The sequence below is a fragment of the Peromyscus leucopus genome, chromosome 4 (assembly GCF_004664715.2).
Source record: "Peromyscus leucopus breed LL Stock chromosome 4, UCI_PerLeu_2.1, whole genome shotgun sequence".
Lineage (NCBI taxonomy): Eukaryota > Metazoa > Chordata > Mammalia > Rodentia > Cricetidae > Peromyscus > Peromyscus leucopus.
The window spans coordinates 12,404,172-12,421,971 of record NC_051066.1 but is presented as its reverse complement, the minus strand read 5'-3'; the positions used below and the strand labels follow the sequence as shown (position 1 = coordinate 12,421,971).

The 17,800-nt window shown below is 53.7% G+C and overlaps 1 protein-coding gene across 3 annotated transcripts in view; it reads right to left on the bottom strand.

Moving 5' to 3' along the window:
* Positions 1–515: 515 nt before the first annotated feature.
* Fam163b (family with sequence similarity 163 member B) overlaps positions 516–17,800 on the bottom strand; it is a 34,333-nt gene continuing 17,048 nt past the window's right edge. For 2 of the 3 annotated variants that reach the window (XM_028858715.2, XM_037204650.1), the window contains exons 2-3: positions 3,393–3,508; positions 516–2,733 (exon numbers count right to left, since the gene is read on the bottom strand). In XM_028858715.2, the coding sequence (XP_028714548.1) occupies positions 2,323–2,733; positions 3,393–3,485 (504 nt within the window). In that variant the 5' untranslated portion in view covers positions 3,486–3,508 and the 3' untranslated portion in view covers positions 516–2,322. Of the gene's footprint in view, positions 2,734–3,392; positions 3,509–6,732; positions 7,537–17,800 lie in introns of those variants that run through there. The other variant, XM_028858716.2, reaches the window with a different exon arrangement.

The following is a 17,800-nucleotide window of genomic DNA, read 5'->3' as shown; positions in this document are numbered from 1 at the left end:
ACAGAGCAGTTTCCTTGTGTCTCAGGAGCTGGGACCTCTGCCACACCTGAGTCCCATCATTACCTCTCCTCCAGGCTCCTCCCCCTCCTGACTTCCTCCCTCTCTGCCTCAGCCCACACTCCTTTCTGTTGGCCTTTATTGTGCAGCTGACTATGCCAGGCTGTGTCTCGTACGCCACCATCACTGGCTGGTTTCATCTCTTTTTGAGGTGGGTAGCGTGAGTGCCCACTATGCTGATGCCAGCCCAGGGACAGCCAGCCCCTTGTCCTCAAGAAACACAGCCCATCATGTTCAATCTGCTCTTAGATTGGTTAACAGCGATCTTGAAAGCCACTGGGGGCACTGGTGAACAAAGGTGGCTGGTGATGATGCCCCCTTTGCCTGAGAGCTGTTCTCAGCCCCCCTGGGTAGAGCTGGAACTCACCAGCTAGGCTGGGAAGGTGGACTCCGTCTGGTTCCAGAGAAGGTCTGTGCCTGAAGGTGCCCAGCAGATGGACAGACAAGCAGCCTAGTGCCATGGTGTGGGAAACAAATTTATTGGCTTTTGCTTTTTCTCAGGGTGCTGGGTGGGTTCCTGGCAGGTCCCATGGTGGTGTTGAGTGAGCCGGTAGGGGTGGATGCTTAATTCACTTTGCAGATGTCTATGGGTCTATACAGAGATGGTGGAGGTTAAAAAAAAGGAGGGGAGGGATGGGACACAAAGACAGAAGAGCCCAGAGCACCCTCCCTACCTCACCCATACCCCAAGTAATGCAAGGGACAGAGGCCATGGGGTAGACCGGGACAAAGAAGCAGAGAGGAAAGGGGTAGTTTGAGGACTTCTGTGATTCTAAGGGTGGACTAGACCTTAGCGAGACCAAACCAAGGCAGGAAAAAGAAAAGGGGGAAAAGTTCAAATGCCAAAGACAGCAGATCCTCACTGGCATGGTTCAGCTGCCTGCAGTAAGGGTGGAGGGCCCTGCTGTGGTACCTGGCTCGGGAGTGGCCACTGTCCTCTAGGAAGGCACCTTCATGGGGGCGGCGGGGGGGGCACTTGCTCCCCTAGGGCTCCACTGCAGGGCCTGGGGATGCAATAGGGCCCCAAGGGAAAGGGACTCTTGAGACTATGCTGCCAAGAATGGTGCCTCTGTCAGAGGAGAGAACGGTGTGCCTGATGGCTGGGGTTCTGGGTCTGGGCTTGGGGCACCTTCGAGGGGTGGCCACCTGACACCAATTCCTCATCCAGTGGAGGGCTTGGAGCAGCATGACTAGAGATGAGGCTTCCACACACGGGCAGCCAGCTCTAGCTGGCTGGGCCTGCGACCTCATTCCAAGCAGAAAACAAGAAGTGGATGATCTGTTGCTCGGCTCCCCCCAGGGACCTCAGTTCCCACTGAGGACCAGAGTCCACAGGGCTTTCTGCAGCCAGCCCCCGCCCCTCCCCCCAGCCACTACATGTATGAGGATTCAAGCCCATGGGTGGGATGACTTGCCCAAGAGTCACACCTGAGACCCCTAGTGCATAGCTGGGCCATCTCCAGTGCATCAGCAGCCTCGCTGGGTGTGTCTGTCAGGTGACTGGGCTTAGGGATGAGTACGGGATGTGTAAATTTTGGTGTCAACCCTCCCAGAGTAATGCCCCCCCCCACCCCCCGGGCCTATGCCTCTTCTCTCAGAAAAGCAGATCGGGGTAGAACAAGTGTCCCAAGGACACTGCTGTCTCCTAAATTCTCCCTTCTACAAGAAGACTTGTCCATCTTCAGGGAGGCCAGAGCAATGGGTATTTCCAGCTTGGGGCAGATGCTTGGCACCTAGGTTCAGGAGTGTGAGACAAAGGCTGGAAGAAGAAATGGTGGGGAGAAGGATGGGAGAGGGGAGACAGGGTGGAGGGACAGAATATTTATTTGGTCCACGGTCTCTATGGAAGGTTCATGCTTGTAGGGCCAGGGCAACCAGTGAGACCTCTGCTCCCTTGAACAGGTCGGAAGCCCAAGGCCTGGCGAGGGAATGACAGACTAAGGCCATGAAGCCAGAGACTGACAAGTTGCTGGGGTGGACATTAGCCATCTTCTCATTTCCTGGGAACAGGACCTAGCTCCTGTGCCCCAACATAGCCTGACCTTACCCTCCTGACCCCCGCCTCCCCTCTTGTGCCAGCCACACCTGGTTCATTGGGCTTTATCCTTGTAGAGGGCCTGGGGGTTCCCCATGCCTAGAGGCCCTAGGACAGGGACACAGGGAAGACTTGGCTGAGCAGAGGTCTGGAGCCAGGACATGCCATGGGGATCCTGCCATGATCTCAAGACCTTCCGGGGCTGGATGCCTAGGCAATATGGAGGCCTGTCACACGTCGGTGCTGACGCTGCGGCTGCGGGAAAAGGCCTCACGCATGGCAGAGAGGCGGTTGGGGTTGAGCGCCTGCAGGCCCCCGAAGCTCGCTGGGGGCAGATCCACGTCCTCCTGGCTGATGGTTTTGTAGGCCACGCGGCCCCCGCCGTTGCGCACGCCCTCAAAGTCGTCGTCCTCTGGCTCCTGCAGGAAGAAGGTGGGCGGCTCGTACTGGGAGCAGCTGCGGCAGAGAGCACGGGCCTGTGGGGACTTCTGGCTGAAAGAGGTGGTGGCGGCTGGGTAGAGAGCAGGCCCGTTGGTCAACACAAGGTTCCGGTTGGAATGCAGGGGCGGCAGGTGGGAGTGCACAGCGAAGTCGGGCTCCTCCTCGTCCTCCTCGGATTCGTCCTTCTTGCAGCAGTAATACTGTGGGTAGAGGGTCAGGTGACCGCGGTGCGCTTCCCACCAGGGTTGACCGGAGGGTAGACCCCAAGATTATGGGGTGGCCCTGCTCAGTCACCTCCACCCAGCATCTACCCCAGCCCACTCCGAGCGGAGGTCCCCGCAATGTGTCACTTATCTATCTCACCCACACAGCTAGATGTAAGTCTAATTTCCAATTTGCAGGCAGGTAAACTGAGGCACAGTTAGGTAAGAAACCTGAAAGTGGCAGAGCTGGGTAAGCCACTTCAGATCCTAGAGTTGTCATAGGCCCTGGGTGTGCCTTGCACACAGGTGCTCCTTCTTCTCGGGAAGACATGGGGCCTCAGGGGCCTCTAAAGTTCAGGCAGGGAAGGGTACACAAGGCAGCACACTCTTCACTGCTGCTCTCCTGAAGGGTAGCTGTGCGCCCCTAGCCAAGTCCTTGACTCTCTCTGAGCCTCAGCCAAAGCCTTGGTGAGTTGGGCATCTGGCCACTGAACTGCACAGAAATACCCCCGCCCCCCGCCCGCTGAAATCTGACTGTACCCTCCTCCACTCCACCCTGGACCCTGAGCCTCTCTGTCTTCTTGGGGGCTCCCCGTGGAGAGCCACCCTTCAGGCTCCACCCCAGCCAGATCCCCTCCCCCCTCCCCTGGGAGTACCTGAAGCCGACAGTAGCAGAGAACGGCGATGATACAGAGCAGAATCACAGTTGCCAAGATGCCCCCAGTGATGACCACAGTCCCGGCTGTCATCCGCCCACTTCTCCATCAACAGCCTGCAAGAGAGACCACAGGCCACAGCACTGTTAGTGCCTCTGTGCCACAGCCACTTTCTACGCCACGAGACCAGCTGGAGGGGAAAAGAATGTGGACACCACAGACTGGAGATCAGCCTGGGATGGAGCAGGCAGGAGGAGATCCCAGCCTCCAAGCCCTGCTCCACCTCTTAGCCTCAGTTTCCCCATTTGCAAAAGGTGACTGCTAATAGCCTGACATTGGAGTTGATTTTAATTTTTATGCATATGGGGTTTTGCCTGCATGTATGTCTGTACACCATGTACACTGTGCTCATGGATGCCGAAAGAAGGCTTTAGATCCCCTGGGACTTGAGGTACAGACAGCTTTGAGCTGTCATGTGGGTGCTGGGAATTGAACTAGGGTCCTTTGGAAGAGCTGCTGGTGCTCTTTTTTGTTGTTGTTGTTGTTTTGGGATTTTGTTTGTTTGGGTTTTGTTTTCTTCTGTTTTTTCCCAAGACAGGGTTTCTCTGCTTAGCCCTGGCTGTCCTTAACACTCTCTGTAGACCAGGATGGCCTAGAAATCGCAGAGATTCTCATGCCTCTGCCTCCCAAGTGCTGGGATTAAAGGTGTGCACCTGGCCTAACTGCTGGTGCTCTTAACCATGGAGCTCTCTCTCCAGCCCCTGACCTAAAGTTCTCTCTCTCTCTCTCTCTCTCTCTCTCTCTCTCTCTCTCTCTCTGTGTGTGTGCATGTTCCTGGACATAGTGTCTGAGTACATGTGTGTACATGTGAGTGTGGATGGAGGCCACAGGTCAACATCACTATCAGGTGGTGTCTTCCTCCATCTACCTCCAACTTACTTTTGGAGACAGATCCCTCCCTAAGCCTGAAGCTCACAGATTGGCTAGGCCGGCCAGCCAATGAGCTCTTGTTTCTGATTCCCCAGGGCTGGTGTTACAGATGTGTGCCACCACACCAGGCTTTTCCAGGAGTGCTAGGGAGTGGAACTCGGGTCCTCACGATTGCAAGGCAGGCCCTTTGCTGACTGAGCCATCTCCCTGGTCCAAAGGCAGAGCCTCTTGAGCATGTCTTTTAACATTAGATATAATACTCTCCCTTCCAGTCTAGCGCGGCACTCCCACTTTAAAGAAATGTAGCCAAAGCAGGGCACAGTGGCACACACCTGTGATCACAGCAGGGAGATGGAGGCAGGAGGATCAGGAGTTCAAAGTCATCTCCAGCACCATAGCAAGTGTGTGGTCAGCCTGGAATACCTGAGACCCTGTCTCAAAAATATAAACAAACAAACAAACAAACAAACAAATAAAAAGTGCCAGACCCAGTTCAGGCATATGCTAGCTTTAGAATTTGTCTATCTGGCTCTTTGTCTATTTTCCCACGTTCACACATTTTCTTGTGTAGTGTAATTTCTGACATATCGCACTACTTAACACAGCCAACCCCTTTTACATATTTAGTGGTGGTAAGAGGCACAACACATAAATTTTCCGTCTTTACTGTTCCTGTGTAGCTGTGCACAGCTCTGGGACAGTTTGGATGCATGTGTGTGCCATGTGTGTAGAAGCCAGAGGTCCATCTCCAACAGCTTTTCTTAAGAGCTGTTTTATTTTACTTAAAAAATTTTATAACATCTATTTATTTGTGTGCATGTATCATGTAGAGATTAGAGACAAACCTGTGGGAGTCAGCTCTCTCCTACCATGTGCATCCCAGAGATGGAACTCAGGTTGTCAAGCTTGGCCATAAGTGCCTCCATTTGCTGAGCCTCCTAGACAGTCTCTGGCTTATGTGGGGATGGGGGGGGGAGTTGTTTGGTTTTATTTTGTTTTGACAGGTTCTGTCATTGGCTTAGTATTTGCCAAGTAGTTGAAATGGCTAGCCAGCATGCCCCAGGGGTCCACTTCTCTCCACCTCCCTAGTGCTAGGCCTACAGATGTGCATACCACATCTGGCCGTGTCTGTGTGTGTGTGTGTGTGTGTGTGTGTGTGTGTCTGTACAGGTGTGCATACCACATCTGGCTGTGTGTGTGTGTGTGTGTGTGTGTGTATCTGTATAGGTGTGCATACCACATCTGGCCTTGTGTGTGTGTGTGTGTATGTGTGTGTGTGTACAGGTGTGCACACCACATATGGCCGTGTGTGTGTGTGTGTGTGTGTGTGTGTGTGTGTGTACAGGTGTGCATACCACATCTGGCTGTGTGTGTGTGTGCGTGTCTGTACAGGTGTGCATACCACATCTGGCCGTGTGTGTGTGTGTGTGTGTGTGTGTGTGTGTGTGTACAGGGGCTAACACTCAGGTTCTTGTGTTGGAGCAGCAAACGCCTGGCTGACTGAGCCGCCTCTCCAGTCCTGTCTTCATCACTGGTAAGTGTTCAGTTCAATATCGACTAAACAGATTTTCTTTCTAGAACTTTTTCATCTCTGAAAAAAACAAACAATTTCTTTTTATTTAGGAAATTTATATTTAGAAAAACATATTCCCAGTGACATTATAGGGAAGCAGTGGGGAGCTCCCCCATGGTGCAGAACCAAACTCAATGACTTTTTCAGAATAAATCCTTAGAAGACAGACTTCTGCAGCCATGATGGCAGGAGCCCTTCATTGCAAGGAGCTCACAGCCTGCATTCAGTGTGGGCCTGTGCTGATTAACAGCCTGCCCCAGGACACAGACTCTCCTTTGCGGTCTCCCCTTCATATTTTGCAAGGTGTCCATTCCAGTCATGGCCAGCACCAGTTGAAGCAAGACTTAACAGCTTTCCCACAGCCCTTTTGTCTTCCGGGGCCCTTCCCTGACCAGCCTCAGCACCTGGGCAAGCCCATCCCTGACTCCACTCCTAAGACTTTCTGGTACTGTGGGGCATGGGGGAGATGACATGGAGGGAGTGACTGGACCATTTTAAAGGGAAGCCAGCGTGTCTCTACCCATAAACACTTCTGTACAGATGACAGAGGGGCACTCAGAAAAGCCTCCTCTCTGCTTGCCCCCCCCAATCCTCTGAGATGTCATCCATACAGTGGGTCTGCACACATTAGGACCACTTGGGTTAGACCCTTCATTCCAGAATGCCTCAGTTCTCATCTGTCCTTCTCTTGCCTCCCCACCACGTGGCTAGAAAAGAAATGGTGTCATTCATCTCACAGAATTTTCTATGTATTGGAGTTGGCATGTTTCCTTATGTGGCAGTTAACAGGCCGTTCATGGCCACTTGGAACCCTAAGCTGGCCTCCTGACACATCACCTTCAAGGTCTAGAGTTGATTTCCCTTCTTGTGACGTTGTGTTGACAGTGGTTCAGTCCAGCTCTTCCATCATGGTCTCTCCCTCCTGACTGCCACCGACTGTTCTAGCAATATCACAGCAAACGCAAAAGAGTGATTTTTTTTCCAAAGTTTCATTTCTCTCCCATTATTTACTCAGGTTCTCCCAGATAAAGTTACAAAGAGCTTGCTGAGCTGGTGATGGCAAAGCCGCATCTGAAGAGGGAAGTCATCCATGCCCAGTTCTTACCCCGTCACCTTCTAGAGGAGGCCTAGCCTCCCCGAGGCTCGAGGCTGCGTCCGAGGCTCACTGCAGCGCTGCTCACTGTTGGGCGTGTTTCCATCTGCTGAAGTCATGGTCCGCAGTCAGTGTTCACACTGTCCCAGTGGGCTGTGGGGCTGGAGCCTCTCCATGGCTACTGCTGTGCCATCCTGGTGACCTCATGAGCCCTTGGTGGAGTCTTACAGGAGGATACTCACCGTCTCGATGTTCACAGCAACCAGAGCATGGCGATCTTTTATTGTGAACTAACTCATTAATTAATTTGTGTGCATGTCTCATTCCCTTGAGACAGGGTTGCTCACTGAACCTGGAGCTCACTATTGGCTAGGCTGAGGACCAGGACATAGTGATCCTCCTGTCTCCAACCCCCTCTCCCCAGGGCTACAGGTACAGGGCTATGCCTCCAGCATTTTACATGGATGCTGGGTTCCAGACTCAGATCCTCAAGGGTGCACAGCTCTTACCCACTGAACCATCTCTCCAGCCCAACACTTTTAATCTTATTTTTTGAGACACAGTCTCATGTAGACCAAGCTAGACTCAAACCTCCAGTCCTCCTGACTCTGCTTTCCAAGTACTGAGACTGCCGGCAGGCACCACCTGCCAACATGCTTTATATTTTCGGAAGTGGAAGCTCCTATTGATATTTGCACTTGAACTTTGGGATTCTGTTTTTTGGTTTTGGAATTTTATTCATTAAAATTGATTAAAAATTAAAATTCATTAAAATTATTTTCATTAAAATTACTTCTCTTTTAATATCCTAAATTTTCTTGCTTTTCTCCTTGTATTTGTAGCAAGTTTGAAATGACAATGTCAGTATCCCCACTGAAGCCTTCTGAAAGCTCATTGTCTCTCTGTGCTCGCTCCCATGAGGATGGAGATGAATCAAAAGACTTTCAGAGTCACCACAGTAATTCTTAACAGTGGCTCTCCACCAACTCCACATCCAGAGTCACTTTTTCCTCATTTGTTTTAAATATAAAATTAATTAAATTTTTCTTTTCAATTATACAAAGTGCTTGGTTCTACAGACCACAGCATAAATCCAGGAGCATTTGGAGGTCTGCCCACCCTCCCTCCCTCCCTCCCTCCCTCCCTCTCTCCCTTCTTTGCTATGCTCTGCCCTGGAAGCAGCAATCTGTCTAAGCACTGCGTTGCTCCTTCGTGGTCTCGTCCTCAGCACATGCACAAGAACACTTTCCCTTTCTCAAAGAAAGAAGGTGCTGTTACATCATTCTGCACCTTCCTTTGCTTCATGAGGAGTCTGGCCCTGAGCTACAAGGATGGTCTCAGGGAGCCCTCTGGATCCACTGTGGAGCTCGCCTGGCCTCCTCACACCAAGGTCATGCTCTTTAGGTAGAAGAACCCCAGATCACCCAGCTGGACCCTACAGACACCGTTGTCCACTTTTTGCTGTTACAGAAACATGCACACGTTTCTAAATTTCTGCTAAACTTAGCCAAAGACTTGCTGGGATTTGGGTTGATTAATCCTCTTCCAGGAGTGCTTGAGAGGAACTGAAAGACTGGTGTTTTGTTGACTCTCCAGGTCTAGGTGGGGAGGGTGTGTATGGTGTTCTCACATACTTTGCAACTGGACTTGGGAGGGTCAGATGGCCTAGTGAGGTCGAGCAGGGGCCAGGGTACAGATGGAAGAGACGTGGACATGTACTGCCAGGGAGAATCTTGCTCAGGCCACGCTGTGAGCCAGAGGCAAGGCAGGAACTGGAATTCAGACCCCAGATGACAGATGGACAGACAGATGACAGACAGGTCTAGACAGATACAGAGCAACAAGGCAAGAGACACAGACAGACTTAGGGACAACTCCAACCAAATACAGGCAAGGCCAGACAGCCCCTAAGTGTGAGACCATGGGGTGCAGAATGCTGGAGACACAGACAACGAAGGAGCCCTAGGGACCCTACACATTCCTGGGCACGCTGCCTGGTAGCTCTAGCCTCTTCGGGGCCAGCTGGCTAGCTGGCCTTGCCAGGGCTGTAGGCCTGTAGAGCAGGAGATGGGAGCCAGTGTGCAGTAGAGGTGTCTGGAGGGCTGTCCAGGTGCATGGCATGCTTCTCACAGGAGGGAGACTCTGAACTGTGGTCACTGCAGCCACTAGACTCAACTGCCTGCTCTCATTCCTCTGTTGGGGAGCAAGGAACATTGATTTTTCTGGGGCCACTGAAGAGATCCCAGAAAAGCCCTTCTTGGTGGTCAGAGGAGCTGGGAAGGGTGGGGCAGGTACTGGAATCCTGATGCTGTAGGAAGAGGACTGAGGAGGGTCCACCTGGGAAGTGTACCAAACCAAACAATATCTTAAATAAGGTGACACTGGTCTGCATGTGTCAGCCTAGCATGCACTGGTATCCTAAGGTTGAAAGCCCTGACAGCTGGGACAGGGTCCTTTTGCATATAAGAGGAAAGAGTCATAGAGGCCAGTGTCTCCAAGGCTCAGAGACTGCCTTCGTCCCTATCATCCCACCTGCTTGTCAGCAGACCCTTCTCTGAAACGGCATGGGCCTCCATGGCTGCCTACTTGAGATGATGTACTAACCACAGCCTGGAGAAAGGGAAGTGGCCTGTTCTATACCAGTCCCAGCAAGGCAAGTGCTCAGGGTCAGGTTAGAGCCAGACCTACGGATGTGCTCAGGAATGTGTAGGGTCTCTGGGGATCCCTCCATCTACCTCAGGGCAGGAATGTGTTCTCTGCTCTACGCCCCACCCCACCCCCACCCCCACGACTGCTAAGCCTTAAACCTCATCTGCACGAATGTCCTGAATCCTATGGCATCCACATGGCACACACACTGCAGCATACAGTTTGGGACAGAGCCCAGCCGTACCCTTGCTCTCCTTTCCGGGCTCTGCCTCCGAGCCAAGAGGCTGGCGGCTGCATTTATACCCTTCTTGGTTGTCCTTGGATTAAGCAGGGATATAAATGGGCATGAGGTGAATGCATGCCCTAGCCTGGGATGGACAGCTTCTCTCCTGGGAGACGGAATAGGAGATCCACTGGCCCCTGCTGGTCAATGGCCTGTGGGAAGACACATGTGGCAATGGCTGTCATTTTCAGCCAAATGTGTGCAGAAGGAGCTGCAGAGGCGGGAGAAACAGACACAGACGTGGAGATGTTCTGACTACTCAGCGCAGGACCCTCTGAGCTCGTAAAGATGTCACACCCAAGACAGATGACCATAGATAGAGCCCCATGGGCCACCATACTGGTGGGAACTTGCTGCACTCAGAGAAGCCAAGTGGGAGGCAAGTGGCCAGCAAGCTGGACTTTAGTGCCCTGGAGGTCAAGATTCAATGTCCTGCCATGACCCACCCCATCACGGGGCTCACATGCAGGCTCACATGCAGCCACAGGAACTGCGGCTGGGTTCTAGTGGCAGCATATGCCCCAGTCAAGGGTGCCCCCATGGATGCAAGGCTGGAGCTGAGGGGAGGAGAGAGCTCACAGGAGGCATGACAGGGCCGAGGGGCCTCCTCGGGACAGAGAAAGCAGTGCGCCACATAATGTACTCAAAGGCAACCTGAGTACCAGCCGAGCTCTTCCCCAGTCAGTCACTGGACAGACCCTAGATGCCTGCTTTTCTCATGCCTCAGTTTACTCCCTTGGAAGGTTAGGGAAACACTGAGGATTCTGGGAGGGGCAGGGTGATGTCATACTGTAGGCATGAGTCTTTCCTCCGTTCAGTTCTCTGAGGGATCTGGCCACACTCACCATAGAGCCAGGTCTGAGAGACACACATCCCTTGCTTGGTCCGCAGGGCCCAGGCTGCTTTTTGCTGCTCCTTGGGGCCTGGGTCCTCTCCAGCAGCAGGCAGCCTGGCGGCATGATGGGAAGGGTGCCAGCTTAGGCCAGGTGCCCAGGGCTGTCAGCAGCCGCTGCTCCAACACCCAGGCCAGCCAGCTGGAGTGTCTCAGCATCGCTTTGCTGATACACACACAGCGACAATGGGCGCCAGGTCCCAGGGCCGGCCCAGCATAGACACACAGGCCACTGGCAGGCTCTGCTCACATCTAGCCTGACATCATCTATAGTTAACCACCAACAGTCTCGGGGTGACCAAGCCTCCCTTGGCTCTATCCACCTGCTTTCCCTCTGGGATACCCTTTCCCCACACGTCCACTGCCATTAAAGCCTAACATGTTTGTTTAATCCAGAAAGCCTTCCTGAATTTCTGCAGCATGTACCATATACTTGAAAAATACTACTGCTAGAAAGGAACCATGTTGCATGCTTCTAGTCAATGGAAGGAGAGTATGGACCAGAGGCCACTTCCTTCCACCTCACCCCACTGCTCTTGAGTTCTTCCCTACACATCTCTTCAAGGGCTGGGACTTCCCACAGCGGCACCCTCTGCCCTTACCTCAGGAGAGAGGCCCGCTCCTGGGCCTCTGAAATGCTGATTCAGTATAGTTTATCCAAAGGCTTCCATCTACTCCACATTGTTTGGTTTTTAACCAGCCTGCAAGGGGTCTTGGTGATTTAGATATGTAACCAAATGTTGAGGGTCATGAATGTAAGACGTGTCCAGCACTGAACCAAGGTGTCAGGGAAAGGATTTCTGATTCATTTGTCCTTGCCTGAGGGAGGCTTCCCAACAGGTTCTGAGAAAAACAAACCTGAGTACCTAAGAGAACAGGAAGGCTTTGGGCCTCAGAGAGGGAGTTGGGCTGTATTCATTGGGAGAAGGAACCCAGGGAGCTTCCTGGAGGAGGAGGAAGCTTCTATGCTGGTCCTTGAGGGATGGAGAGGAGGGAAAGAGCCAGAAGGGCCCAGGACAGCCCAGTCAAAGACTGAAGCAGGTCCAGTGACACCTGGCAGAGACCACCCTACAGTCTGTCCTCAACCCCAAGGTGATTCTGCAGTCTTCTCATGCCAGCCAATGAAATTTGGCAAGGCTCTTGCTGAACTGTTAATTGCCCCCCTGGGACCATAAACAGGTTTATGGCCTTATAAACACGTGCTCCCCATCTCTATCCCTGATTTCTTCAAGGACGGAGTATGAGTTGGAGCCGCTCCGTGGACCCTCCACCCGTTCTTGGAATCTGTATGTGTGTGTGTGTGGCGGGGGAGGGGTGGTGGTTCTGGTGAGTGACAGTGTGTTTCTCATAACCCATGTCTCGGCAGCCAGCCTGGAGAATAGCCATGTTACAAGCTCCCGTTGTCTCCTGTGTAGAGGCCCAAGCGTCGGGGGCGGGGACAAGGCAGGAAACACCTGGCAGCAGAACCAGACGCCTCCACCTGCCTCCTCCCGTGAGCTTCCCTCCTCTGGCAGGACCCCCCCACGTAGCTGCCATCTGGACTGTGCATCCTGGGTTTAACCCACTCCTTTCTCTGCTCTGTTCACTGTGCCCACTCTGTCTTCTCAGCCTTAGAAGACTCTGGCACCCCACATTGGCCCCTGCCAGTGTCCCACAGGGTACAGGGCACATAGGAAGGCTTTGTGAAGGCCAGTGCTCTGGAGCCAGGGGAAAATCCAGCTGCCTCACTGGACCTAGGGACTTTCAACACCACAGGGCACCAGAATTGAGGGCCTGGCAAACACAGCTGCCCCAGGCCACAGTGGGGCATCATGGGATCCCAAAATTTGGTGGTTTAATGAAGGTCTCTTCCATCCCAGTGAAGGTATTACAGCTTACTTCCAGATGGAGAAACTGAGGCCGGGACAGAGAAGGTTGGCTCTGTCTGGGAATCCAGGCTGGCTGCCTCACAGCCTCTTTTCCTTGCCAGAGTCTGGGTAAGGGCTTATAGGGACTCAGAACCCTTTCCCTCCCCCAAACACATCTGTCTGGTTACAAGAATTTCTGCTACCTGGAAGCCCGAGGGCCCTGCGGTCCTGAGCGAGCAGAGAGCGGCCTGCAGGGTTCCTGTCTAGACCTCCTCTGCATTTGTTCCCAATTTCACGCTCTGCAGGCTCCCAGATTCCTGTGTTCGTTCAATAATAAATAGATGGGAAAGTGTTCAGCAGCTCTGTGTGGCTGGGTTGGTCTCAGAGACACTAACCAGAGCCCACCACAAGGGAAGGGCTGACAGGAGGCGGCTGGCTGGAGAGCATGCCAGCAGTGTTGGAATGTGTCCCCTGGCACTGCTGAGCCTGAACAGTGCCCCCGAGGACCCAGGAAGATTCCCAGGGGCTCATAATTTGTAGAGGACCCCAGAAAATGTCCACAACAAGGGGATTAATAAACCTAGGCCCAGGGTTGGTTAAGAAGCTGTTGGCACAGGGAACACAGGGATGTCCAGAGCTTGCCTGATTGGTGGTCTGCACTCCTTAAGGGTCCCTAGAAGGAGCATAGGGACCCATGCATTCTACCAGCCATCTCCAGGGTATCATAGGTGGAAGACTTTCTCAGATCCCAGCTGAATAGCTCAAAGTAAGCCCAGACCTCTGAGCCTGGCCATGACTGGCGGGCTGAGCCCATTTCACCTTCGGGCTCCCCCTAGGTGGGTGGTCTTCCCTGGTGGCAGAGTGAATCAATCAGCAGATGCACCCTAGGCCTCCACACATCTCTGCAGAGACGACCCGACTCGCATTCTGTAGGAATACACAGGCCAGGAGGGTGAGACCACCAACCAGGCAAGCAGAGCTGCCTGCACAAAATGGACTCTGAGACTATGTACCTGGAGGAACCTTCCTGGAGCTCAAAGCCTTGTGGAGTCCACTCTGGAAGGCCACATGCTGACCAGCTCCAGCTGGCCCAAAGCCAAAGAACCACACAGACAGAGGATTCCCAAGGCAGAAGTCCTGTCCCTGCCCACATGGGTGTGGCTTGGAGCGGGGCAGGAGAGCCCAGAGGGAGGTAAAGACAGGAGCAGAGAAGAAACTATGCATCTCCAGGGTGTGCTCTCTCTCACCCTGGAGAGGAAGCCCAGGCTGGGAGGGAAGCAGGAAACAGGAGAGAGCTGAGCTTGCTTCCCACTTCTAAAGATCCATTCACAGCTAGGGTTGCCTCAAATCTCATGAAAAAAGTCTCCATTCTGCCTGAACCCCAGAGAACCCACTCCCCACCCCAGGGCCACAGTAAAGGAGCCAAGTTTGGGTACAGAGAGAGAGCAGGTTAGGTAGGGTACAGAGGAAGTGTTGCTACCAGCTGAGGGCTGCAGCTGACTTCGTGGGTGGGCAGGTACTGGCCCCATGGGCACGGCTGTAGCTTGCTGGGCGCAGTTTTGGTGGGTTTGATCCAGGAGCCTCAGCCTCTGCCTGATCCAGGACTCAGTTTCCTAGACTGGGCCTTTGTGTAAGGGTCTCTTGGGTCTCTCTGAGGTAGAGGGAGATGGAGAGAACGAGATGGAGGAGGCAGGGTGAGAGCAAGAGGGAAGGGGAGGGCTGGGAAGATGACTGAGCGGGCAAAGTGCTTGCTGGGAGGGCACGGGGACCGGTGTCTGGCCCCCAGCACGCATGTCGGAGCCTTGTGCGGTGGCTCAGTCTATAATCTCAGTGCTGGGGAGAGCTGGCCGGGTCGTCTAGTGGTATCGGCAAACTGGAGACTCAGTGAAATAAGGTGGAAAACTGTAGAGGAAGACACTTGATGTGAACATCTGGCCTACACAGGCACACACAGGCACACACACACACACACACACACACACACACACACACACACACGCACTCGAGTGGTAAAAACAAAGGAAAGTGAGAGACGTGACTTTGAAGGGAACCTTGAGCCTATCCCATCTGATCCCCCACTGCACACAATCAGGGAGAAAAGTGAGAAGTCCCCGCCTGGGGCTGAAGAACCTGATTTGAAAGTGACCACTGTTGGCGGTCAGGCTGGAGCTGTGGCCTGAGGCTGAGGCTGACACTGTGTGGGCGGTGCCCACAAGCGGGGCACCAGGGGCAGTACTAAGTGACATAGGAGGGTAAAGCTCACTCCCTCCGGCAGAGGGGTGGCTCTGCCCCACGGAAAAAGAAGCTTTGCTTCAGTGAGGGGCGAACTGCTTCCAGGTTTGGAGTAGGAGGAAATGCAGGTGTGAACACGGCAAAGGACAATGTTTTAGTTAGGGTTTCTACTGGTATGAAGAGACACCATGAGCATGGGAACTCTTATAAAGGAAAACATTCAATTGGGGTGGCTTACAGCTTCAGAGGTTTAGTTTCATTATTGTCATGGTGGGAAGCATGTCGGCATGTAGGCAGACATGGTGCTGCAGAAGGAGCTGAGAGTCCTACATCTGGATCCCCAGGCAGCAGGAAGAGAATGAGACACACTAGGCCTGGCTTGAGCTTCTGAGACCTCAAAGCCCACCCAGAGTGACACACTTCCTCCAATAAGGCCACACCTACTCCAACAAGGCCACATCTTCCAATAGTGCCACTCCCTGAGAGCCTATGGAGCCATATTCATTCACACCACCACAGAGAGGCTTCTGGAAGCTGAGCTCAGCTGCTGCTAGAGAAGTGCCCAGAGGTCCCCCCGCCCACCTCCCGGTGCTCTGCAATGGTCACAGCCCTGTCCTGGAGCACCCATACAGTTGGCTTCCATCTCTGTAGCCAGCCGTTCAACTGCCAGCCTTGCTGATTCTAACCACTCCTCAATGGGAGGATGCTCAGAAACATCCCAGGCATGGGCAATCGCCCAGCCTGGTGCTGTAGCATCACTATCGCGTGGCTCCACTGCGCTTCCCAACCCCTCACAGCCCTACAGGTCATCGCCTCACTCCGGCTGTGTCCCCAGCGACTCTTCCTAACAGTAAGCACACATCCCATAGTTAGTTTCTACACCAGGGGATATGTGATACCCTCCACCGCCTCCTTCAGTCCCTAGGACACCCAGGCAGGGCTGCTAGCAGCCCATTCTACACACAGGAAACAGCATGGCTCAGCATTTGGAAAGGAAAGCAAACACAGTCAGAGATCACAGTAGAGATACAAGTGAGAGAGGGGAGCATGCTGCTCAGAGCGGATGTCTTCACTGGTCCCCAGGTCCAGCGCCTGCAAGTGTGAGGACATGGGTTTACTGTCCCTTCATCTGCGGAACCAAGACAAACAAAACTGGCTTCTCACCTGTTGGCAGTCCTCCGGCCACAAGGGGGCAGTACTGTAGCATATAGTGGGGGCTGTATCAGTATGCAATTGTGTGGGCTGGGTTAGTGGGGGAAAACACCACAGGGTTCTGAGTGTGGCAGTGGCATCGTGTGTGTGTGTGTGTGTGTGTGTGTGTGTGTGTGTGTGTGTGTGTGTGTGTGTGTGTGTGTGTGTGTGTGTGTGGTGGTGGTGGTGGTGGGGGTCTAACCTCTGTGGCCCCTGCCCTCACCTGCCTGTTCCCAGTGTCTCCTGAGGGCACAAATCAAAAGAGCTGCCGTCAGTTCAGGGCCTTTCTGGGGATGCAGTTTCTTTCCCTTCAAAATAACAAGGTCCAGAGGTCTTGTTTCAAACCTTTTATGCTGCTGCTGTTGGTTTTCTGGTGGTGTTTCTTGTTTGTTTGTTTTTATTTTTAAATTGCAACTTCCTCTCCCAAGAGCTCCGTGAGACTCTCGGTTCAGAGCCCGGACAGAGGGCCGGAGGGCGCCAGGCCCGAATGTCTGGAACCGTTAGCACCCCACTTCTTACCCTCACAGCATGTTATGTACGGCTGGAACGTCTTCACAAAGGGAAAAGCAAAGGTGGGCGCAAGCCTGGCCAGGGCCCATGTCCAGGTGTCTCAAGTTCAAGTCCTATTTCAGCAAGCCCTCACCGGCCTGAAGAGAGGCCCCGAGACCCCCATGGGTGTACCCCAAGGGCTCAATGATGTGAGGCCTGCAGGGCTGGAAAGGCCTGGCTCCTGGCCCCCGTAACGTGATGGCTGTGGAAAGGGAGGCTATCAGCTCAGTGGTAAGGGGAAGTCGGAGCTGAGTGAGTGCCATCCTGTTAGTCTCCGCCTGCCCTAGCCTGAGACGAATCGGTGGGTGATGGAACAGGTCCACAGTCCCCTCTCAGCTTGCCTGACCTCTGGTTCAGACCCATTTGGGCATTTGGACCAGACACACCCACTCACACTACATTTACTAGACCTCTGCCTGACCTGCTACCTCTGCCTGACAGTCCTGGGGATGCAGGAAAACCTCCAAACTCCAGCCGGCAGCGTGGTTCAGAACTCTGACTCCAGCCAGGAATTCTGGGCTGTGCTGGGGACCCCTCTGTGAGTGGCCCTGATGCGGAGTGGCTGCAGAGCATGCGTGGAGCAGGGATGAGAGGGTCACTGGACACTGCCCCCCCCCACACACACCGTGCCTTTGGGAAAATGAATGTGCCGGGACCCTGAGAGGGGGCTGTCTCTGGGACTCATCACTCTGCTTCAGCATGTGGACTCCCCCAGCATCCCCGCAAAGCCCTGAAAAGAGGGTTAGGCCAAGCCTGGGGCATTCTGGGCTGTTAACGAAGGCCTAGCACCCCCTCTTGGCTTCCCCCGCCACCTTCGCCGACTTCAGGCTACCCTGAGGCACTGCATTAGCTGCTGCCATACCTGCCAAGGGGTGGCACTGCAGGCCATCGGTCTAAGAAGAGGTTTAACCACACCTTGGCTTTGGCCCCTGCCCTGCTGCCTTCAATCTACCACCATGGCAGGCTTGACAGTCACTTAGAACTGAGGCTCACTGCACGCCAGGCACTTTTGGTCGGGGAACACATCCCACTTAACCTTTCCAGGAGGCTCAGGTCCTGGGAAACTGGAGAACAGAAATTGAACAAGACACATCCAGTGCTCCCTTTATCCTGTCCCCTCCCTAGCTTGTTACTTGCTGGGGACACAGTCAGTCCCCAGCCACGGTCTA